We start from the raw sequence: 22100 nt of genomic DNA, 5'->3' as shown, positions 1-22100 counted from the left end.
GGTTAGTGGGGGGAGCCAATATTCAGGCGTCTATTTACTTACCGTCAGAGAGTCTGTAGATCAAAGTGGACTCCATGGTGAAACTGGGTTATATTTTTTTTTATCTCAACGCGACCAAAATTATACACCCCTCTATTTAACCCGTTTGTTGGCCAACTTGGACACCAGCTCCTTATCGTTCTCAATTAGATCGTACAAGTACTGGATTCCCTGCTGCTGCTTGGACAAGATGCTCACGATCTTGTTCACCACCTGCTCGTTGTTGGAAACGTGGGTCTTGGCCCCGTCGGTGTTGGTAGCCACGGCCATCGACGCGTCGATGCTCTCGATGCTGATGTTCATGTTGATCAGCCGCTGTTTGAGGTTGCTGAGCCGCGCCCACAGCTCGTTCGACCGGTTCAGCCCGATCGGGTCGTCCACCGAGTTCACCAGCTCTTTGAACTGCGAAATAAGCTTCTCCTCGTCGTTCGTTAGCTGGTACCCTTTGTACTTGAGCACCGTCAAATTGATCGCGATCCGCAGCAGCTTCAGGTTCAGCTGTTTCTGTTTGATCTTGCACTGCGTCAGACGGTTCAGCGAGTCCAGATCGTGCTTGTCGCCGTAGTTTGTCAGACTCGTGTTGATGTTGTTCAGCAAGACTCGCGACTTGCGCAGATGCTCGATCTGCAAGTTGGACCGGTTCAGCAAGTCCTCAAACCCCTTGATCTTCACAGGGATCGTGTTATACCCCCTCGGCCGGAGCTTCATCGCGTTCTCCCAGTCCTCCGCACTCTCGTCCAAAGGACGCTCGTAATTATTGTACTCGGCAGGAACTTTGTTGTACACAAACGTCTTCATCAGACACTGGTTCGAGTTCGCGTCCCACGACCCTTTCACCTTGGTCAGCTGGTCCGCGATCGTCGGCGTGTACCCGTTTTCGTTCTGCTGCTGGCTCTGCTGCTGGTTCAGTTTCTGTGCTTGCACAACCATTGGATGCACGCTCTGCTGCTGCGACTGCTGGTTCGACCACGAAAAAGATGGCTGTGTGTTCAATGAAGCGGTCGGCTGTGGTGCTGGCTGCTGCTGTTGTTGCTGTTGTTGCTGGTTGCCAAACAAACTGCCTCCGCTGGACGCAGTGGTGTTGGTAGCCGCATTGTTTCCTCCAAAGGAGAACCCTGACGACCGTGGGGCAGAACTGTTGCCGCCAAAGAGACTGGACCCCGCTGCTGGGGCCTGTGTGGCCGAATTGGTCGTGTTCGCCGTGTTGTTGCCAAAGAGTCCCCCGCCAGAGTTGTTGTTTCCAAAAAGTCCTTGTCCTGAGCTAGCCGTGTTATTATTTCCAAAAAGACCGCCACCCGTGGCCCCGGTGGACCCGTTAGCCGCCGTCGTCGTGGCCGTGTTGTTGTTTCCGAACGAAAACCCGCCCCCGGTCGTGGATGTCGTGCCAGTGGCTCCTTGTGCTGTGTTTGTTCCTCCAAGAGAAAACGAGTTGCTGGGCTTGTTTCCAAACGAAAACCCGCCACTGGTGTTCCCGCCGGCGGGGGCAGTCGTGTTGGCGGTGTTGCCAAACGAAAACCCGCCGCTCGGCGCCGAAGCCTGCGTCCCAAAACTGAACCCAGACATGATGGTGTTTACAATATTTGGAAATTTCTTTCAGGTGCGAGGTGTAATTAAATCAAGAGCCAGCAGCGGGAAAGCAGTGCTAGCAGCACGCCAGCAGTGCACCGGTACTGGAGACGGATCGTTCACTGACGTTTCATATGGCACTATTATCCAGTTCTGGCCGTCCCCGCACCTCGGCTTTCTATTACCACTCCAAAACCTATTTACTTCCCCCTCTCAGCGACAGAACCAGGTGCAAGTCTGATCCAGCAACAATCCCGCACTCCTCCAACGTCTTGTCATCGTCCCTGGCGTTAGAACATGGCTGCAAATACTTACAATTGCTTTCCCGAAAACAGGAACTTTTGCTGGTGCGGAGGAATTCCCTCCTTCACCTCGATCGTCTCCTTCAGATCGCTCACCTGCCCGTTAGCACATCTCATGTCTTGTCTGCTCAACTTACCTTTTCTTGAAGATCAACGTCGATCCGAATCTGACAAGTCAGTTCCCCCTTAGGTATCTAGGGTCCACTTACCATTCTGCCTGTCAGGCTCTGTTTGGTTAGAATTGCGTCCACCAGAAAGCATAAAGCTCCCCCACCGTACTTACTCTCACTTTGATTTCCACCGTTTCTCCCATTCTTGGCGCTTATTCCCAAACTCTTGTTATTTAAACTCTAGAGAGTAATTTATTTTATTTATTTTTTGATGCTCTCCACGCCCGTCCTGGCCAAGACAGACTATTCCAAAATATACGAGCCCGCAGAGGACTCGTTTCTGCTGCTCGACCTGTTCGAGTCCCACCGACCCGTGTTTGAATCCACCAACTGCCCGCTCGTCGTCGAGCTCGGTACAGGCTCCGGAATCGTGTCTACCTTTCTCAACCAACATATACTGAAAAATGCAATCTTCATAGCTACAGATATCAACCCGCACTGCTGTCGCGCAGCCATACTTACAAACTCGCTCAACGCGTCCACTGGAAACTTCGACTCGGTCCAGACAGACCTCGTGGCCGGTTTGAGACCACAGACCATAGACATGCTCGTGTTCAATCCACCCTACGTGCCGTCTCCACAGGTCCCCGGTGTCCCTGGCTCGCTGCAGGACGACTCGTGGCTAGACCTGGCGCTCGACGGCGGCGAAGACGGCATGCAAATCACCAACAAAGTGCTCGACGCTCTTGATAGCTGTCTGGCTTCCAACGGTAAAGCGTACATTCTGTTTTGTGCTCGAAATAAACCAGAAACCGTCGTCGCCCGCTTCACAGACAACCATCCTATGTTTTCCGTTGAAAAACTCATCGAACGCAAAGCAGGATGGGAGGTCCTCAGCATATACCTGTTCCAAAAGAACTCAGCCAAATAGATCCTCAAACATGTCCTGTTCAACAGCAGACATGTTAGCATCCGATAAGTCGTACTCGCTCTCGTAATTGTAAATGGAGAGTTTGTCAAAGAACTCGCGCAGCTCAAAAATGCTCTCCACCTTGTTCAGTCCAATTAGAAGCGGAGACCGCACCCGTCCTGACGGAATAGGGATCTTGTCGCTCGGCTCCAGCGTGCGCATCTGTCTCACGTTGCTGATCCGGTCAATCAGCGACAAAACAGGAACGCTCGAGTCTCTGTATACCGCCTGGATTGTGTCGCTCACAAATAGCCATTCTGCCAATTGGAATCCTTCTGGCTTCAACACCAAAAGAACGTCCAGCAACTTGCTTGCCTGAAGAACCATCTCGTTGTCGAACTTCGTTTGTGCTTCAGGCACCTTCTCGTTGTCTGTTGGCTCCTCCAAAAGAACTAGCAATTGATGGAACACGTACTGCAACTCGGTGTAGATGGTTGGCCAGAACGTGCTCAAATGCGGATCCGTGTACTTGAAGACAATAACCCGCAACAGAAGAAAGATTCCCGGCTTCAAAGACTGGCTGGACGAGTTTTTCAACATATCCGACACCCGTGTTTGCAAGTCGTTGATATTGTTCATGAGGAAGTCGGTTGGAGAAATTAACAGAATGTACGCTGTTCTCTTCAAGTTCAAAGTCTTGGTGGACATTTCAGAGTCGTTCCAGTTAAACAGAGTGGACGACCCGTTGTACGGAACAAGTCTCGATATCAACTCATCCACCTTCTCCTTATCCTGTTTGATCCAGCTGTACATGATCTTGTTCCAGCGTGGATTAATGGCCGAGTCGAAAAACTTGGAATCCATCAAGATATCCGAACACAGACCCTTCCATAGCTTCAGGTTCGAGCACTGGTTCATTCCCGAAAGAGCCTCGATCAGGTCAATCACATAGTTTGGAGTCTGGCTGAAGTTCTTGGTCTTAGTGAGCGAAATCAACGTGTTGTTGATGATGGTGGTCAGACATTGCACAACTTTGTCGTTCTCTTGCACAATGGTTGGGATCTTTGGAGCCACAAACACCAGCGTCTCGCACAGTTCCTCCTTGGCGCTGTCTTTTTCCGTTGGAGACTCCTTCACAGGAGAAGATTCTCTTCCTGATGGGAAGAACGACAGTTTTGTTGTTGGAGTTGCTGGATTCTCTGGTTGCTCGTGAAGTTCTGGTGTTTGTCCGGTAAGGGTAGCTGTTGTTGAGCTTGATTGTTCGTGAGTCGAGTCGCTTCCTGGAAGCATGTTGATTGGGTTCAGAATTGACGTGATCGACTGCTCTTCGTGTCCGGTTCCCAGCTTGACAGTGGTGACCAAATTCAGCAGTTTGACGAATATCTCAATCATTTCCTTTCTCACCTTCTTCTGTTCTCCAAAACTAACTTGCGACAGCTTGATTCCAACAACAGTGCTGAATTTGAGAATATCTGACAAAACGGACTTGTAATTTGAGTAATTGGCAATCACTTCTTTGAAGAATGTCGTCAACGGAGGCCAGATATCCTCAATTGAGTCGCTGCTTAACGATTCCATATAGTCAACCATGAACCCAGTAATATCCTTCTCATTCAGCTCGGCAATCAATGAAGATCTCTTAAACTGCTCCAACGAAGTGATGTTGAGTCTAGACATGAGAGACTGGAAAACTAACGAAATAACGTTATCTGATTTTGCTCCGTCCAAAACATGGATCACCTTCAAAGTGGAGTACTTGTTTGATAGGCTGTTGTGGTGTCTTTGGCAACTGATCAGAGTTTCCAACGTTTCCAGTGGCTCTAAAGAGTAAATGCTTTCGAGGATCTTTTTAGTTCTGTGCTTCAGTCTCGAAGCATTGTAATTCAACGTCTTTGCAAACGAAAGGAACGACGGCTTTTCTTCATCGACAATTCTCGTGCTATTGGAGTTCAGTCCAATCACAGAATTCATCCTCGTCACCAGCGGAGACGAAGGTGCAACCGTGATTGTATTTGCTTTGACTTTGGAGTTATCGTCCGACCACAGCCAGATCCAGTAACAGGTCTCCACAGCCAGCTTGAGAGCTTTGAGGGTGTCCACTCTCTTTTTGTATGACTCGCTCTTCTCATCAGGAGCCTCCACCTGGAAAACTCCTTGTATCACCGAACCAAAGAAACTCGATTCCCTGCCGGTGGAAGTGTCGTTGGAAAACAGTCCAGAGTTCGAAGACTTGAGGTACCTGTGGCTGAAATTGAGTAAATCCTGTAACCCGTTGATTAGTTCCAAAATTGAGTCGTCAATATCGTTCGTTCCATCCTGGTTGAATCTGGAGTTGATGGTGAAGAACTCGTCGAGCTTTTCGCAGAAACAGGCTGTGATGTCAAAAGTGCACTTGAAAACCAAATCAGGCACAAATCTGGTGGCCGTGATTATTAGCGAGTTCCAAGAAGCAAGAACCAGCGACGTCTTTGAGTTTAAAATACCGTCAGACACAACTTGTGCAAATCTTGGCGGCATTCCGTCGTTCTCCAGAGCAAACATTTCAACAGGGATCTTTGCCTGTGAAGCAATCTTCAAAAACTTGGAAATGGTGGCAAGATAGAATGTGACAATCGAGTCGTCTTCCTGACGAGTTCTCTTGCACAATTGAGTGAGCAGAGACAGGATCTGTGGAAACTTAGACTCGGTTCCGTCAATCAGCAGTTCAAGCAAGGTCAAACACGTTCTCACACAGCCGCAGTACTGCTCAAAAGTCTCGCGATCCAGCTGCGAAGCGTCAATTGACAAAAAGCTCGAAACAATCTCGCAAATGAGCGACTTGTAAGTTGTGATATCCCAGTGCTTCTTGGTGACAATGCTGAACTCTGCTTCGTTGTCCAGGGTACACGTCTCCGACTTGGTCAATAAAATAAAGGCCTCGTCTGCCTTCAATAGGTTCAAGAAAGTGGTCAGTTGGTAGTTGAATAATGCAAAATCTTCGTCTTCTTTTCTGGAAAAGACTCCAGACCCAATGAACTTGTTGGATGATATTAGTCCTGAACAGCTGATCTTGAACACTTTTTTAATTGAGCCGGAGGTAACTGTAGTTCTGAGCCATCTGGTCACCAGAAGCACATGGGTTTCGTTTTCGCTGCTCAAATCGTCGAGCAAAAGCTTTAATGGACGGATCAGTATATCTTCAGTCTCGTTAAAAATCACCGAGTGAGTCCATAATGCATTGAAAGCTTTGACTCTGGTTGGACGGTCAGACTCCAGAAACAAGGAGACCAAAGCTGCCTCGATGTAATGAGGGTCTGCACTAAGTTCGAGCTTGCAAATCATCTTCACTGTCTCCAATTGGTATCTTCCGCTTGGATGAACCAAACAGCTCCAAAGCAAATCGATTACCGTCTTGAGAATCTGCAACAGTTGAGCTCCAGAAGTCTGTCTGGCCAATGTCTGGAATATAAGCGAGATTCCAAACGCAATAGGAACATACGTATCGTCGAACTCGCTGGACCGGTAGTTTGTCACCGTGTTCAACAAAGTCTGGTCGCTCCACTGTTTTTCGCCGTTCGGAATCTTTTGCAGTAGCTGATCAAGGAGATCACAGAAATTGTAGAACAATGCAGCTGTTTCCTTGCCAAGATTCGCAGTGGTGACATGTGTGACTAGACTTAGCAAGATAGCAGTCAAATCGGCGGTGTTAAACGGTTTCTCCCTGGCAATGTCCAATTGCGCCTCTTCCAACCCCAATCCGTAGTACGAATCAAGCTTTTTGGTGACTTCCTCTTTGAAAGAGTCTGAGACAACATTCTTCACATGAACATACTTGTCGTTGGCGTGTTCAATAGGAAGAAATGCTCTTTGGGGAATCAGGGTCAGAAGGGCTCTCATTAATTCGAGCCAGCGCGCGTCCCCATCAAACTCAAACAATGTGCCCAGCAATGCCAATGGAAGATGAAGAACAACCATGTCTTCCTCCTCGACTCGAAAGTTCTTGATAATGAACAGAACCAGGTCTATATCCTTCTCCCGGATCAGACGAAGCACGTCGGACCAAATGTTGATGGTCTCAACACTATCAAAAAACGCGTTGGCATTTTTGATCAGCTCGTCGTAATTTCCTATGTTGTCTGTGTAATTAGCGTCTCTTGTGCATTTAATGATTGGAATCAGTATTTTCGGAACAATCAGCTGTCCAATCTCCCATTTGTCCATTATGGCCACTGCGATCTTGCAGGCCTCGATCTGCTGCAAAGACTTTGATCTCGAGTCGGCTCTTCCTTCCAAAAGCGCAAACACAGCATCCGTCAAGTACTTTAATCCATACTTTTTGAAGAATTGAGATCTCGACTCGGATGTAACCGTCTGCTCGGTTTTGGCCTGCTCTGTAGTGGTAGGACCCAGGAGCCAGTTCCAAAGTCTTCTATTGAGCGACATGTCTCTGCGTAAAACTGTTCCCGTGGCGTTCAGAACCAACAGCTGCTTGTCCTTCTCGGTGACAAGAACCTGCAAGATCTGCGATTTGAGCGGTAGTTTCGTGATGAGAAGATCGAAAAATCCACGCTGGACAAGCAAGTTTTCGTCTCTAAGTCCCTCACTGAACGCTTTGATCAGAAGACCCGGTTCCGGGGTCACACAGGCCCGAGTCTCGTCGTCCAAAGAGTCCAGTATCTCTTCCTTCTTGATATCAGAGTCGCCTGTGACTTTGAATGATGGCATTTTGCGAATACACCATTCCAAAGCCCCTAATCGCTTGTCGGGAGATGTCACAATGCAGAGAAACAGACACTGCCAGAAATGAGAGTCGTTATTGAGATGCGTTTTGAAAGACACAATTAGCGCCAGAACAGAGTCGAACGACTCTGACGTTGTGTCGTCTAATGCTGGCAGCAAACTGAGCAGGATTGCTTTGAAAACAACCTGCAAAATGCTGGACTTGATCGGAACGATGTAGATTTTGAATAACTCCACCAATTGCGGCTTGACACTGATACTGGCATACGACATCAGCGGAAGCAATCCTGGAAGCCAGGTGTTCACATGCAAACTAGTCTCTTCTGGACCAAGTATCTGGAAAATCTGAACGTAAACTTCCAGGGCTTTCCGATGGACTCCACTAGGAAGCTTTGGCGAAAGACACTTGGACAAGGTCTTTGAGATCTCAAACTCGTTAGGAACCCAATGATTGGTCTCCGGATCTGGGTTTGTTTGCAATGCTCTAAGAAGTTTGCTTAGATACGAAATATAATCGGCCCATTCTTCAACAGAGTCAAATACCGTTAATGCTTTGTCAATATTGGAGACATATTTCTTCTCTTTGGAACTTAATTGTTTGGACCCGGCATTCGATCCAGAGTTGATTCCCGATAACAATGGCAACGGACTGATAGATCTGAAGAATCCGCTTCCTTTCAATTGTGAACCAGACATCTGAGAAGAAGGCTTTTCTATATCCAAGTATTTATTTTATCTAAGGCCAAACCTTGTGTTGGCCTGTGTAGGGGTGTATTAAAAAAAAATAGGGCAGGGGTCCCCCACTCTTTTTTAAAAAAACAAGTCCCTTTTTCAAGCGTTTTGTCTTTATGTCGGTATGGTACACCATTTGGTATCCATTTAAAGTAAGTCATAATCACTAGACCAACTAACTTTTAGGGATTTTTCTATTTCACTTTTCATTGGGATTGTTGGAGGTATCTGAAGATGAACCTGGTGGGTCTTGTTCTTGTCACTGTGGTTTTGTATGGAACAGCTCTTTGTTTCTATATAATGTCCCTGTTTTTCACCGGAGGCATGTTTTCATTCATTGGACCAACCACATTCCAGGTGATGACTTTTCTGATCAACCTGATCAACTCCCTTTTCCTTCTCCCTCGTCCACTGCGGCATACATTCGACCATGTGATGAACAAAGAACTCGGACTGGGTTATAACCATTTGTATCGCGGGATGTTGAATAATCAAATCAACGGATACGGCGGCGAAACTCTATTGGGCAGATGCTACAGAAACTGTAAACGGGCGTTGGGCCCTGAACGGTTTCTTGTTAGACAGTTGTGCTACCTATTTTTAAGTGCCATCCCAATTATCGGCCCCATCATTGTTATTTTCCTAAAAGCAGCAAGAGCAGGCTTTACACGTCACTCCAGGTACTTCCAACTCAAGGGGTACTCAAGAGCGCAAACGAATTACCTCTGGCACAAAAATAGGCACCTCTACTTCACGTTCGGTCTGGTTGCACTGTGTCTGGAACAGATCCCTGTATTGAATATCTATTTGGCTTTCACAAACTACACAGGCGCAGCACTATGGGCTGTTGATGTCGAACGACAGCTAGCCAGTCTCGAGTTTGAGGCTTCTATGGAAGAGTCTTTCTCACGAAAGCTATGATATCCTGCAATTCCTCAGGACACGACGAATGAGCCATTCCTGCGTACTCCTTGAAATCAATGTTTTCAAATCCAAGTTTACGATACAGTTCCAACGTCTGGCGGCCCTGCGCCAGGGGAATGATTGGGTCTTCGTCGCCGTGCGCTTGGAAAATTGGCGTGCTCTTGTTGGTGTCGGTAACTTTACCCGGCAAAGAGCTTGGAACGGGACAGAACCCAGACAAACAAAGCACACCGGCCAGTTTGGTAGTTGACGAAGCTGCAACTGCAAGGCTCAATGCGGCACCTTGGGAAAAGCCGCCCACGATGATGCGGTTCGAAGGAATGCCCGAGTCGATCTCCTTCTGAATCAACTGTTTGATCTGGTCTGCACTCTTCCAGAAGCCCACGGTGTCTTCAGGATGTGTCGGATCGTCAGGAGGGTACAGATCGAACCACGATGGCATTTGTGCTCCACCGGCAATGGACACGGGGTTCAAAGGTGCGTTCGGGAACACAAAGTTGATATGTTTCAATTGGTCTTGTCTCTGAAAGATGTCACTCAAAAACTTCCATCCTTCACCAGAATCACCCAGCCCGTGGATGATGACCATTGTGGCCGTTGGCTTGGAGGAAGAAACTCTTAAGGCGGAAAGCATTTGGGTTCAAGAAATTAAATTTATTAATTTTTGAACTTAATTAATTGTTAGAAATCCAATGTTTCCCACTCTTCCGCCCAAACCTTTGAATGAACAAGTGGTGGACCACGAAAAGCTCGAATACCCATTAGTCCCGCCTGATTACAGTCAAAAGGTCCAGATCAAGACCGACTTACCTGAATACTTTAATGAATTGAGCACCTCCAAACTGCAAGAGCTGATCAAGTCGCCCGAGATCCTCCATAGCTATCTATACCAGAACAGCAATTTTGCATCGATCAGCGAGTCAATCAAATCTACTCTGGAGAAGCAACTGGAATACACAGATAAGCTGCTGGATCAAACGAATGACAAATTAGCTCCACAAACAGAAAGCATCAACAAACAGCTGGACCAGTATCACCAGAAGCTCAAGACTTTTGACCAGCTCCAGGTGCAAATGTACGACCATCTCAACAAGTACTCGAAGAACTCTATCATCAGGACAGTGGAGCATAATCTGACCGTTCAGGATAACGCAACCAGCTCGCTTATCGACCAGGTCCTGAAATCGCCTTCGCAGATTGACGAGGCACAACTATCAACCCTCATCTCCGCCTACACATCAGAACGTCAGGAGTACTATCTTATACTAGAAAAATTGCATAGACTATACGAAGATCGAGTCGGAGGACTGGAATAGTCTGATTAGGCAGAGTCCAATAAAAAGTTTGTGGCCAGGTCCAACTGCCAATTGTTCTTCTGCAACGCGTTGACCGCAGCGGCCTCGTCGAATCCCATGCCTTCGAGCTCGTCAATGGCCATTTGCTGGCTCTGACTGAAAGCAGCCGTGCTATCTGGGACATCGCTCTTGGCAGCAGCAGTATGAGCATCGCTTTCGTTGGCCTGGTAGACAGGCGGGCTGTCGAACTCGTTCACTGCTGGTTGCAAGTTTGGATCATTTCCAAAACCAGCAAACACCTGCTCCCAGTCGTCATTGGCAGCAGCACCTGCTTGGCCAGCGTCGGCACCGCCAACTGGCTCCGAAACAGAGAAGCCTGGAGCAGACCCGTCGAAGCTGTTGAAGTTGTCAAATTGCGAGGTGTTGAAGGAGTCTTCGGCATGTGCCTCTTCGAGTCCCAGATCGTCAAACATGTCTGTGTTTTTGGCTGCGGAGAATGGATTTGTCGACTTGTCGGCAACCTTTGGCTCCCTTGGCTCCTCGCCCGCGTTGAATCTCGTTGGACTCGAAATGCTGTCGTGGAACTCCTCGTTGTCGCTGGACTCCTCGTCGGCCGGCTTCAGGTCGTCAAGCGAAGGAGTCTGCTTAGGGAATCCTGCGGTTGGCTCGTCTGGAGTTGGCAGCTCGGAGGTGGATCCTTCAGGATGCACTGCTTTTGTAGCTGGTGAATACAAATCGTCCTCTTCTTCAACTGGAGCAGCCGGCTCGCCTGCCTCGGTGGTTCCAGAGACTTCTGTAGTGGCCTTGGAGACTGTGTCCTGGGACTCGGTGATTCCTGCAAACTCGCCCGGCATGCTTCCCGGCATGGTGTACTGAGGAGCCGAGACGTCGCGCAGAGCAGACTCCTTGGCGTCGTCGTGGTCGACCATCTCGAAAGACTCGCCGTTGTCGTTCGACGAGATAGGCTCGGTGACCTCCTCGCCTTCTGGCAGCACTTGCGAGCTCAGAACAGGAATTGGAGGAGCGGCCTCCTCTTCAATGGTGGAGGTTGGGGAGTCTGGCACGTCGAAGTCTCCTCTCACAGACTGAGACGGATTGTTCTGGATGGAAGACGTTTCAGAGTGGGGGATACCGAACGGAAGAGAGAACTGCTGTTGCGACTGCGACCCGTCGTCCAGTTCCGAGGTCTGCGAAGTAGCTGGCTCCGATCTGGACTTGGTGGACGAATCGAAACCGGTGGTGTTGGAAACCGACTCGGTGGCATTTCTTCTCAGCTCCTCGGCACTAGGCACAGAGAAGTCGTTGTCGTCGAAATTGTCCAACGACGCGGTTGGAACTTCTTCATCTTGTGCTGGCTCCTTGGCCTGTTCCTTCTCAGACTCCTCAGACTTGTGTCCGCCATGGGTAGCAGCGAGCAGAGCAGCAGCTCCGCCGCCCAGCACAGCGGCTCCAGAGGCAAGAGCAGTGCTAAAGTTCAGGTTCTTCTCTGCAAACTGGGCGCTATAGTTGCCGTGTTGCTGGTGTAGATCGTAGTTCTCGTCCTCCAATTCGTTGGATCTCGTAAGTAGCTGTGAGTGTTTGAGTTCAATGTCCTTGATAGATTGCGTGATAGATTCGATCTTGGACCTGAGCTGGTTGTTCTCCTGTTCCTGGGAAGCAACTTGCTGGCTGGCAACCGCGTGCATGTTGTGAGTCTGTTTCAGTTTCTGGGACAACGACTCGATCTGCTGGTTCAGGTCGATGGACTCGGCGTTCAGAACACCGAGTCTTTCCTTGGTGGTCTGGTTGGCCTTTTGTGTCTCCTCGACCTCCAGTTGCAGCTTCTGCAACTTTGACTGCTCAGAGTGGTAGTTGGCCTCGGCCAAAGCAAGTTCCTGCTTCAACGACTCAGATTCGTTGCGAGACGTGATCAAAACACTCTCCACCTCTTGGACTTGCTGAACTTCACGCTCGTACAGAGTCTTGAGCTGGGCGAGCTTCTCCTCGATTCCTTCCTTGACCTTCATGATTCTCGACAGCTCCTTCTGGGCCTTGTCTCTCTTGGAGTTCACGTTGGTGGTTTGCACCGTCAGCGAGTTGATTTGGTTGGAGAAGTTGGCGATGTCCACAGAAGCCTGCGACAGCTTGTTAGAAACTTCTCTGTCGGTAGCAGCCGCCTGGCCGGTCAATTGCGGCTGGTTGCTGAATCCAGAGGTCAGTTGAGGAGACGCTCCGGAATCGGAGAAACTTCCAGTGGTCTGCTGAGTGAACGGAGTTGACGTGAACGCCCGTTCCTGAGACGAAGGCTGAGGACTTCCCACCGTTCTCAAGGCTTCGTAGTTAGGACCAGAAGACTCTTTAGGAACAGGAGAAGACCGCGTGTCAGCGTCGTCAAAGTGAGGCTTTTGGGCACGTCCTGGAATCACAGGCGGTGTGGCTCTGACTGGCTTCTTGTCCAGATCCTCAGGTCCATCCTCGTCGTCAGAGGACTGTGGTTCCTGAGTGTTTTGGGTCTGGAGCTGGCGACCAAAGTTTGACGTTGGAACGAAGCCTGAACGCTGTCCAGAGGCACCAGACTCAGGCTGAACAGATCTCGAAGCCGGAACTGGAGGAACAGCTGGTCTTGCCGACTCCGTGCGAGCTGGTTGTCCAAAAACGTCGAGCAAGTCGTCGAGATGCGACTTTGCCGAGTTGACGTTCTGCACAGGAGCAGTTGGAGACGCAGGCAACGGAGGAGGCACCGTCGAGCTTCTTGGCAGTTCGGTGACGGTGCTTGTTTGCAGCAATTGGGCAGGAGTCTCTGGAGGCAGGTCGAAGCCAGAAATCTTTTTCTGGACCAAGTACATAGCAATGGAAAACTCCTGTTTGTTGAACGAATCGGAGCCATCCAAGTTGGAAAGCTCCCAAATCGTGGCCAATGTGTCGTTTGGAAGCTTGGAGGTCATCAGGAACTTGGCCACCTCGTCGCCAGAGATCTTGCCAGTCTTTGATTTGTCCAGGTTGTCGAACACTGCACCGTACTGCTGTTTCTGCTGAGAAGACATGATCCAGGTGTTGAGGTTGGTGGAGCCTGATCCAGTAGATCCGCCCGACAGTTGATGTGGGATTGGAGACTGTGGTTGCGACGGACTGTTGGCCACGGCCCAAATAGGGTCTGGGATGACGGTTGGCAGGATGGTCATGGATTTGCTCAAAAAGCTCTGGATCAGGTGCATTGCCACGATGAACTGCGGCCGTTTGAGCTGGCCGGACTGGCTCTGGTCCACCAGGTTCCAGATCTTCTCCAGAATCGGGGTCGGCAGTCTGGCCTTGAGGAAGATGTCTCTTGCTTGCAGGCCGGGAAGAACGCCGCTTGGAGCAGACTTATCGAACATGGCGCCAAAGTTCTGCGCCTGCTGTGGCGACAGCACTGGAACAACCACCTGTTGCGAGTCCACAGACGAGGCCGACGAGATCCGCGAGCCTGTGTTGTTGGAAGGCAAACTTCCACCAGTGTGGCTAATTGGAATTGTGTTGAATCTGGCCAGCTGGGAAGGAGCCGACTGATACAGGTCGGCAGTCAGAGTTGCTCCGTGTTGGACATGGCCAATCAGTCTCATGGCCACACAGAACCCGAACTGATCCAGAACCCCCTTGTTGTCAGGGTCTGCAATATTCCAGATCTCGCCGAGAATTGGAGGACTCAAGTTGGACGCCTCCAACAATGGCTTGGCTGCCAGTCCAGAAAGCGAGCCCGTGTGCTTGAGGTCCAAGGTCTTGAAGATCTGGCTGTAAAACTTCTTTTCTTCGCCAGTGAGTGGCTCTTTAAGGTCCCCACCGGAAACTGGAGGTTAGTGATCAACGCGGCCGGCACAAGCGCCAGAACGGTCTACTTACTCGACATTGCGAATGGCTCGTTTCAAATAGACGCTGTCGTGTACAAACAGACTGCAATCGTTCGCTGGCGAAAAACAAGTCTGATCCAACGGGAGATAAACAATCTACTTTTTGTAGTCTGTGGTTACGAGCGCGGGGGTTTGACAGACGGGCGCAGCGTGGGGGCAAGGATGGGGAAAATGGGGGGACGATGGAGGGAAAGACATGTTCCGCCGCAATGGAGAACCTGCCAGATCTGCACAAGGGCCATTACAACTACTTGTACATGTTGCAATGCTATTTGGACTGTTCTTGGCATTTAAAAAAAAACTGCCCTCACTCAGATTTGAACTGAGGATCTCCACATTACTAGTGTGGCGCCTTACCAACTTGGCCATAAGGGCGGAATTCACCAAATCCAAATCCCTGTTCATAATGACTCGCACATGGTAGCCATCCAGTATTCAAGCTTGCTGCTCTCACCCCTTGACAACAGCTCAAGTCCTGCGTTTATTAAATCTTATAAAGCATTCTTCCGGGTAAGATACTCGAACCGGCTGAAAGTGTACCCGATGAACGGAAGGTCCTCCTTCGTGTCTGCTCCACCAACAACGTTTCCCTTCATACGCTCTCTTTCCTTGGCAGCTTGAGCCAGAGCAGGCGAGTCCGGCACGTTCTCCAGCTCGTCGGTCGGGAAGAACCGCGTATCGGTGATCGATCTCAGCTTAGGAATGAACGGAGCCTCCACGTTTCTGATCTCGTCCCAAACCACTCCGCGGAAAAACGGATGGGCCTTGATTTCAAGAGCACCGCCGTTTCGGCCGAGACGGTGGTCTGAGTCGGTCAACAGTCTCAGGATCAAGTCTTCAGCCTCGGGACTCAGATGAATATCTTCTGGGAATTGCAGAGTCTCTCGCCAGTTCAAAATCTTGCAATAGGTCTCCTTTGGAGTCTCTGAACAGAACGGAGGCCAGCCAACAAGACACTCAAACATGATGGCTCCAAGCGACCACCAGTCACAGGTCTGGCCGTAACCTTGGTTCAAAAAGATCTCGGGAGCAATATAGTCTGGAGTACCGACCGTGGAATACGCCATAAGTCTTCTGGACTTACGCCATGTTTGCATTTGTTGACGGTTGGACATGGTGAGATTAATAGGGTCCACCAGAACAGAGTTTCTGCCGTTGTTAAGACCACCGACTCCGCTGGCGTTGTCCTGATCCAGCAGCTTTTTGTAATAATTGGAGTCGTGAGTCTTGTGGAACCCTGTGGAAAGACCAAAGTCGGAAAGCTTGATATGTCCTCGCATATCGATCAGAATGTTATCGGGCTTGATGTCTCTATGAATGAAGCCCAGTCTATGAATAGCCTCGATGGCCAAAACACACTCTGCAATGTAGAATCTTGTCACGTCCTCGGTGAAGATCTGCCACTTGATCAGCATAGTCATCAGATCACCTCCAGGAAGGAACTCCATGATCAGATAGAGGTAAAGAGGGTCCTGGAACGAGTAGTACAGCGAAACAACCCACGGTGAATTTGCGTCTGCCAAAACGTCACGCTCGGCCTTCACGTGCGCAAGCTGTTCCTTCTTGTACATCTCGCTCTTGAGCAAAGTCTTCATGGCATATATTTTTCCTGTGTCGCGTTTCTGAACAAGCCGGACCTCACCAAACGCTCCTTTTCCGATAACCTTGACGGTATGGAAATCCTCCAAGCTCAATCTTGTTCTGCGGAGTCTCAAGAACTGGGACTCGTTTCGTCCAAACACTTGTAGTTCTCTATTTCTGCGCTCGCCGGAACTTTCTGTGCCCAGCTTCTGTTCAAAGCTCACCCTACGCTGGTTGCGCTCGATAGCGTGTTCTATGGCTGTTTTATAGTAATGTTCCAGTTTCAGCTTGATCGACGCGGCCTTGTCCTGCGACGCCTTCGAAAACCACTCCGGATGCCGGTCAAAGTACACATAGTCGGCACTCTGTGGCTGCTGCTGCCGGAAAGACAGATTGGAGTTGCTATTGTTTGCGTTGGGGTTCGAGTAAGGGAAATCTGGCTGTTTTAATGCACTTTTCGAAGGAGAAATCAATGACGAGTTCGACGAAACAGGAGCAAGGTTCGCCGACCGGATGCTGCGCGATGGACTCGAAGGAGGCTGCGGGTTGAAGTCGTTAAACTGCGACGTTCTTGTTGGCGACGACCCATAGAAGCCCTGGTACTGCGCGGCCTGCTGCTGGGACGGATGCTGCATGTTGGGGATGCCAGCCCCGAAAACAGGCACTTGTTGCACGTGTGACGGACTGCCCTGTGCTCCAAACGGCTGGCTATTGAACTGTCTATATTGCTGCTGCTGTTGCTGTTGTTGTTGCTGCTGCTGATACATGTTGTAGATGCTCTGTTGGTGGCTCATGCCACCGTCCTGGTTCGGGTACATGGTCAACAGACGGCTTTTAAATGTGATCCGGTGCCTGTCTGCTAGCTCAAACAAAAGAAAACAAACAACCGATCCAACTACGTTTGAATCCAGAGCAGGGGTTTTAAAAGGTCCGGTGTACGGATGTTTTCCAAAACACGAAGATCCACAACCCCGGTCTCGTCTCGTCTACAACCAGTACTTATTATGTGTTAACATTACATAGCACATCAACAACCAAACAGTCACACATCCATGCGGCGCTGCCTGGCCTAAAAATCCACATGTCCTGTCCACACTTAGAATTGCAAAGCTTGTCCCTTTTGCTTCTTGTCTCCACCAAGCTCGAAGTGCTTACATCTCTTGAGAGGAAGTTGCAACTTGGTCTTGCAGCTCACACACTCCAGTCTCAACACAACCTTCTTGGTAGTCTTGGCCTTCTTGTGGAAAACTTGCTTGGTCTGACCACCGTAACCGGATTGCTTACGGTCGTATCTTCTCTTACCCTGGGCGTACAGAGAGGCCTTACCGGCCTTGTATTGGGTCACTCTGTGCTGGGTGTGCTTTCTGCAGTTCTTGCCCTTACAGTAGGTCTTTCTGGTCTTTGGAACGTTAACTGGATGTTAGTAGGAGAGATTGGTTGGACGGCAGTGGGGTAGAAGGTTGTGTGGAGGAACATGGATCCCCCCACTCGACAAACTTCTGTCTCTTGTTGCCGCCAAATCAGCGTTTCACATACCCATTTCGAAATCTATTAAAGTGCTAACTAAAAGAGTTCAATATTTTTCACCAAAAACTCCTCCTGCACTACACCGCACGCCAGCCGGTGGGCTCCACCCTCGCGCCCGCCTGAAAAATTTTTCCCACCCGCCAGTCCACCGGGCGCGTTACTGCGGTTCCAGGAGTAGCACGTGACAGAGACCAAGGGTTGCAGAAGCTATTCTGATTCGGTTCAACTCTCATATAAGTGTATTCATTAGACATATATAGGGCCCCCATTGGACCCCTGATTGGACCCCTCACACACCCATCTCGGCAAGCGTGCGCTTGAACTTGGTCAGCTCGTCCGGCAGCTGCACATAGTGGTTGGAGGCGTCCTCAAACTCAAAACTCAGAACCTTAACATAATATTGTAGTTTCAGCTTGATCTGCTCCGTGGAAGGAGCCAGGTCCTTGACATAGTCAAAGATCTTGATCAGGCCGTAGATGTTGTCATTAACCACTCGGTACTGCTCCACAGCAGTCTTGAAAAGATTGGATCCGAACAGCAGTTGGTACTGTTGCGGAGTGAGAAGATCAACAAGCAGCGACAGGTAATTGTTGAGGCTCATCTTGTTGTTCTCGTTCTTCTTGTATCCCTGGTCGGTGATTAGGGCGGTGGCCAGCTCGTGCTGTTTCTCGTTGCTGTTCAGGTACGACACCAAGTTCAAAAGAGTCTGGTCGGACAGCACCAGGTTGTCCTTCAAGATGATTTCTCTGGTGATTCTAATGATGTTGGATCTGTCCAATTTGTACAGCATCAATTGCGTAGCGTCGTCCAGGAAACTTGACAGGTATTCGTAGCCGTCCATCGAGGACAGCTGTGCAATCGACGCGTCAAAGTCTTTTCTAGGAACAACCATGTCCCAGACTTTTAACGAGGACTCAAAGTCTTGCATGTCGATAAATCTCTTGAACACCACAAGCAGACTGGCCACAGAAACGTCTGGAAGCCAGTGGATCTTGTTGAACTTGAGGTACGTTTCGAAGGCCACCTTTGGGTTCATAATCGCCTGGCCACGGATGTAGCTGGACAACAGTTCTTGCAAACTGTCTCTTTGGTCTCTTTCGGTGGTTGCAACCAAAGAGTCCAGAAACTTGGTTGCCTCCACGCTCTTGTCGCACAACAGCATCGACTGGATCAACACCGCGTAGATCTCGTACTGGTGGGCCTCCAATAGCTCTGGTGCCAGAGACTCGCCCATCTCGCGGTACAGCTGTCTGACCAGCTTGATGTCTCTGGAGTAGCCAGCAAATTTGATCAGCTCCACAAACAAGGTCACGTTCGCAGTCATGTCCACCTTCTCCTTGCAAATTGCGTACAAGGCGTCTGGAGCAATCGCGTTCACCAGCTGGTACTTGTTGAGACATTGCACCAATTCGACGTAAGTTGTTTGGTTGAATCTGATCAGCGACTTGGAGTTGTGGCTGATCAAAAACAGCTCCTTGGCGATCTTGACGAAGTCGCTGCCGTCGCGGAAGTTGCCTGCACGGTAGCTCTTCTGTGCTCCTTTAAGCAACGGACCAACCACCAGCTCATAGGTCGAGTTCGACGGCTTGACGTTGTTGGACAACATGTCCGAGTAAACGTTCAGCAGATGCGTCAACTTCTCCTCGGTGGACTCGCCCGTACCGTCGCGCAATGGAATCGACCGCAAAATCTTGTTGTAAAGCTCCAGCGACGGAACAACATCGTTGCCTCGCAGGTTCAGGTACACGGCCAGAACCTCGTTGGGCTTGTTTGTTTCCAGAAACTGGTCGATCATCACTTCGTGGTGGCTCTTGGCAAACACCGGCTCCTTCGCCGGCTCTTCCCTCTGTTCCTGCACCTTCAGGTTGGAAAACTGTTTCTCCAACTCAGATACGGTGGAATATCCTCGTTGCTGCTTGCCAACTGCAACAGCCGTATCCACCTGGTACGTCCGCACGGTGGACGAGTTCGACCGCCGCAGACTCAGCAGCTTGCCGCCGTTCAATGACGGACCAATGCTCACGCTCATGTGGCCGTTCTTGTTGGTCTTTCTAGGAGCCTTCTTTAGCAGGATGCGGCCGTGAAGCCCGGCCTCTTCCTCCTGTCGCTGGTTCAACGACCGGTCCAGAATCACATAGTTCTGCGTCACCATCACCACCGGCGCAATGTACCGGTGGTGTGAGCTGTTGTTTGTTTTGTTGCCGTAATCTTCCCTTGCCACATCGTCAACTATAAGCAGTTCCTGGGGTTTGGAGTAGGAGGGCTTGAAAAACGGGTGCGAGTAGCCCTTCTGCGCCGTGGACGACGACACGTTGGACGCGCGGCGGCGGGCGTACGAGGCACCGGAGCGTTCTCCCAGGTTCACGAAGCTGCGAAGAACCATTTGATAATCAATAAATTAATTAAGATCGGTGTTTGGATATTTGAGATGTTTTATTTGTTTCCTCAGCACCACGGAACGTTCCGGGCTATTTTTTAGCCCTCTAGGGGTGCGAGGTGCCGGGTGTGCTAGGGTGCAAATACCCACTGATTTAAAATGACACCGATTGGCTGGTGGGAGGAGGGAAAAAACACTCTTAGGTAATACATAACGTTATGGGTGGGGGCCTTCATTAATGCGCGGTATGAGTCCGCAAGGACTGACAACGTACTCCTGCAGCGTGCGACACAGAGGTTTGGGCTTGGAAGAGCCGCCAAACGTGCCCGGCGTGCCCGAAAAGTAGTTCGCCACTTGCTGGTGCGGAATGATATAGCTTGCTGAGTAGAAGTTCGACCCGCCGGTTTTGTATGCCACCTCCATCGGCGCAGCGTCGCGCACAATGAACCGTCCGAGCCACCGCTCGTTCGCAGACAACGTGGTCATGCACCGGATCGAGTCGCGCAGAATCTTGCGCCGCGACGGCAGCGTGTAGTCGATCGGGCTCCATTTGTACTCGAAATCGGGAGCACGCTCGATCTGGGCGTCGATGCTGGCTCCCGACAGCGACGTTGACGGCGTGGCATGCTGCTGCAGGGTTGGCGAGCTGCTGAACCCATTCGAGCCGCTAGAACCGTTCGACAGCGACGACGGTGTCGACACCACGGGAGCAGGCTCTGGTAGCTCGGCCACCGAGTCGGACGAGTTCGACACCAAAGTGGTGGCCGACCCGCTCCGCCGACGTGTAGGGAACTCGTACTCGTTGGAGATGGCGTCTGCGTCGTCCTGGAGACTGTTATCGTCGTCGTCGGGCTCTTCGTCGGGGCTTTCCACTGTGGACGAGCCAAGATCCAGCGGGTCCAGCGAGAGCTCTTCTGGGTCGGTGGACGAAGGCGTGGCAAGACTCGAGTCTGTGTGCGGGTCCTGTTTCTTGCTAGAACCGGAAAACCTGCGTTTCCACTTGGAAACCAGCGACGTCAAATCAATGGAGCTGGTTCGTCTGCGGAACCGTTCCATGGTGGGTCTGGATCTGTAGCCATACATCAACAACGAGTCACTGCCGCGGCCTCTGTAACGTCTGCGACGACGTGGCACGGTACGATACTTTGGCATTTCTCTTCTGTTGAGATCCAAAGAGTTGTCGATTCCGAGATTCAAGCAGCAGTACCACTCGATCATGGACTCGACGGTGGGGAATTCAAGCAGAAACTGCTCTGTTTCGGCCCGAACTCGTAGAATATGCTTTTTCTTCTTGTAATCAATGGCAATGCCAACCTTGGCGTACTGCAACGAGTACGATCTGGCCAAGTTGGCTGGGTTTAGAAGGCCGATGTGGCCGAAATGGTCGCGGTCTCTCAGATCTTGTGCGGTGGAGAGCCTGGATTTATAAAGCGTGGCGTCTCCCGAAGACCAATCTCCGTTCGGACGCGGAACCACGTCTCTGTTGTAAAAATTGAGCTGTGTGGAGTTGAGTTCCACCACAACGGGTTTCCACTGCCGTTGTGGGGCAAGCTCGTACGGCGAGATCCACTCCAACTTGCGCGACAAAGCACTCACTTTGTAAACGGTGGGGATGTATCCCGGTAACTGTTCTCTCCCCTCATTGAGGTTAGGGTAGATCGGCTTCGGTTTTCCTGGGGCCAGCGACGAATACGAGGGCGGCAGCACCGGAACAGGCTCCAAAAACGTCAGCGCGTCCAACACGCCCACCTCGTCAAAATTGGTCTCTGAACGCGACCGCTGCTTGCCTGTCTTGAGAGTCCCGGGCCGACGGGGAGATTGCGGGTTTACTGCCGTGCTAACAGTCCTAGCTCGCGGCCGTTGGTTGTTGTTGGCTCGTAGGCCAAACTCTTGCTCCATATGCTGCTGCGACACCGTCTCTTGGGACGGATCCAGCGCTAAGTAGGTTCTTCGATTTAACATGTTCTGATGCTATGTGGTGTGACGGGGGAATGAGGCGTAGCAACCAACTCCAACCTGTGCTGTGTGGGTGTCCAGACGGGTGTATAAGTGGAAAATAGGGCTGTACGGCCGTTCAAGATGCGGTTGGGCGTTTGTTTGTCTCGTGTTTGAAAAGAACACTCAGATTGCGGCGATCAATTCTGTTCTTTTTTGT

General features: G+C 50.4%; 17 protein-coding genes across 17 annotated transcripts; 8 read left to right on the top strand and 9 right to left on the bottom strand.

Moving 5' to 3' along the window:
* Positions 1-132: 132 nt before the first annotated feature.
* On the bottom strand, positions 133-1602 carry OGAPHI_003697 (uncharacterized protein; the record flags this gene model as incomplete). The annotated part of the gene is made up of 1 exon (XM_046204696.1): positions 133-1602. One exon carries the CDS (start codon positions 1600-1602, stop codon positions 133-135), a length of 1470 nt encoding a protein of 489 aa, XP_046060715.1.
* OGAPHI_003695 (uncharacterized protein) lies at positions 230-2948 on the top strand (the record flags this gene model as incomplete). Its single annotated transcript, XM_046204694.1, has 3 exons — positions 230-477; positions 949-1706; positions 2437-2948. The coding sequence occupies 3 exons, from the start codon at positions 230-232 to the stop codon at positions 2946-2948; spliced, it is 1518 nt and encodes a 505-aa protein (XP_046060713.1).
* OGAPHI_003696 (uncharacterized protein) lies at positions 2321-2623 on the bottom strand (the record flags this gene model as incomplete). Its single annotated transcript, XM_046204695.1, has 1 exon — positions 2321-2623. The coding sequence occupies one exon, from the start codon at positions 2621-2623 to the stop codon at positions 2321-2323; it is 303 nt and encodes a 100-aa protein (XP_046060714.1).
* OGAPHI_003692 (uncharacterized protein) lies at positions 2937-8342 on the bottom strand (the record flags this gene model as incomplete). Its single annotated transcript, XM_046204691.1, has 1 exon — positions 2937-8342. One exon carries the CDS (start codon positions 8340-8342, stop codon positions 2937-2939), a length of 5406 nt encoding a protein of 1801 aa, XP_046060710.1.
* Positions 3418-3879, top strand: OGAPHI_003694 (uncharacterized protein; the record flags this gene model as incomplete). Its single annotated transcript, XM_046204693.1, has 1 exon — positions 3418-3879. The coding sequence occupies one exon, from the start codon at positions 3418-3420 to the stop codon at positions 3877-3879; it is 462 nt and encodes a 153-aa protein (XP_046060712.1).
* On the top strand, positions 4516-5529 carry OGAPHI_003693 (uncharacterized protein; the record flags this gene model as incomplete). The annotated part of the gene is made up of 2 exons (XM_046204692.1): positions 4516-4754; positions 5004-5529. The coding sequence occupies 2 exons, from the start codon at positions 4516-4518 to the stop codon at positions 5527-5529; spliced, it is 765 nt and encodes a 254-aa protein (XP_046060711.1).
* Positions 8343-8678: 336 nt separating the features above from the next.
* Positions 8679-9299, top strand: OGAPHI_003691 (uncharacterized protein; the record flags this gene model as incomplete). Its single annotated transcript, XM_046204690.1, has 1 exon — positions 8679-9299. One exon carries the CDS (start codon positions 8679-8681, stop codon positions 9297-9299), a length of 621 nt encoding a protein of 206 aa, XP_046060709.1.
* Positions 9268-9936, bottom strand: OGAPHI_003690 (uncharacterized protein; the record flags this gene model as incomplete). Its single annotated transcript, XM_046204689.1, has 1 exon — positions 9268-9936. The coding sequence occupies one exon, from the start codon at positions 9934-9936 to the stop codon at positions 9268-9270; it is 669 nt and encodes a 222-aa protein (XP_046060708.1).
* A 58-nt stretch (positions 9937-9994) lies between these two features.
* On the top strand, positions 9995-11473 carry OGAPHI_003689 (uncharacterized protein; the record flags this gene model as incomplete). The annotated part of the gene is made up of 2 exons (XM_046204688.1): positions 9995-10600; positions 10829-11473. 2 exons carry the CDS (start codon positions 9995-9997, stop codon positions 11471-11473), a joined length of 1251 nt encoding a protein of 416 aa, XP_046060707.1.
* Positions 10624-14865, bottom strand: OGAPHI_003687 (uncharacterized protein; the record flags this gene model as incomplete). Its single annotated transcript, XM_046204685.1, has 2 exons — positions 10624-14399; positions 14712-14865. 2 exons carry the CDS (start codon positions 14863-14865, stop codon positions 10624-10626), a joined length of 3930 nt encoding a protein of 1309 aa, XP_046060705.1.
* OGAPHI_003688 (uncharacterized protein) lies at positions 11702-12103 on the top strand (the record flags this gene model as incomplete). The annotated part of the gene is made up of 1 exon (XM_046204687.1): positions 11702-12103. The coding sequence occupies one exon, from the start codon at positions 11702-11704 to the stop codon at positions 12101-12103; it is 402 nt and encodes a 133-aa protein (XP_046060706.1).
* On the top strand, positions 13427-15968 carry OGAPHI_003686 (uncharacterized protein; the record flags this gene model as incomplete). Its single annotated transcript, XM_046204684.1, has 3 exons — positions 13427-13593; positions 13656-14713; positions 15454-15968. The coding sequence occupies 3 exons, from the start codon at positions 13427-13429 to the stop codon at positions 15966-15968; spliced, it is 1740 nt and encodes a 579-aa protein (XP_046060704.1).
* Positions 14952-16859, bottom strand: OGAPHI_003685 (uncharacterized protein; the record flags this gene model as incomplete). Its single annotated transcript, XM_046204683.1, has 1 exon — positions 14952-16859. One exon carries the CDS (start codon positions 16857-16859, stop codon positions 14952-14954), a length of 1908 nt encoding a protein of 635 aa, XP_046060703.1.
* A 278-nt stretch (positions 16860-17137) lies between these two features.
* OGAPHI_003684 (uncharacterized protein) lies at positions 17138-17581 on the bottom strand (the record flags this gene model as incomplete). Its single annotated transcript, XM_046204682.1, has 2 exons — positions 17138-17454; positions 17578-17581. 2 exons carry the CDS (start codon positions 17579-17581, stop codon positions 17138-17140), a joined length of 321 nt encoding a protein of 106 aa, XP_046060702.1.
* Positions 17582-17857: 276 nt separating this feature from the next.
* Positions 17858-19951, bottom strand: OGAPHI_003683 (uncharacterized protein; the record flags this gene model as incomplete). Its single annotated transcript, XM_046204681.1, has 1 exon — positions 17858-19951. One exon carries the CDS (start codon positions 19949-19951, stop codon positions 17858-17860), a length of 2094 nt encoding a protein of 697 aa, XP_046060701.1.
* A 210-nt stretch (positions 19952-20161) lies between these two features.
* Positions 20162-21907, bottom strand: OGAPHI_003681 (uncharacterized protein; the record flags this gene model as incomplete). Its single annotated transcript, XM_046204679.1, has 1 exon — positions 20162-21907. One exon carries the CDS (start codon positions 21905-21907, stop codon positions 20162-20164), a length of 1746 nt encoding a protein of 581 aa, XP_046060699.1.
* Positions 20535-21020, top strand: OGAPHI_003682 (uncharacterized protein; the record flags this gene model as incomplete). Its single annotated transcript, XM_046204680.1, has 1 exon — positions 20535-21020. The coding sequence occupies one exon, from the start codon at positions 20535-20537 to the stop codon at positions 21018-21020; it is 486 nt and encodes a 161-aa protein (XP_046060700.1).
* Positions 21908-22100: the final 193 nt, after the last annotated feature.

This window comes from Ogataea philodendri (genome assembly GCF_020536065.1).
Source record: "Ogataea philodendri strain CBS6075 chromosome Unknown scaffold2, whole genome shotgun sequence".
NCBI lineage: Eukaryota > Fungi > Ascomycota > Pichiomycetes > Pichiales > Pichiaceae > Ogataea > Ogataea philodendri.
The sequence above is the reverse complement of the archived record's forward strand: the minus strand, read 5'-3'. Positions and strand labels throughout refer to the sequence as shown.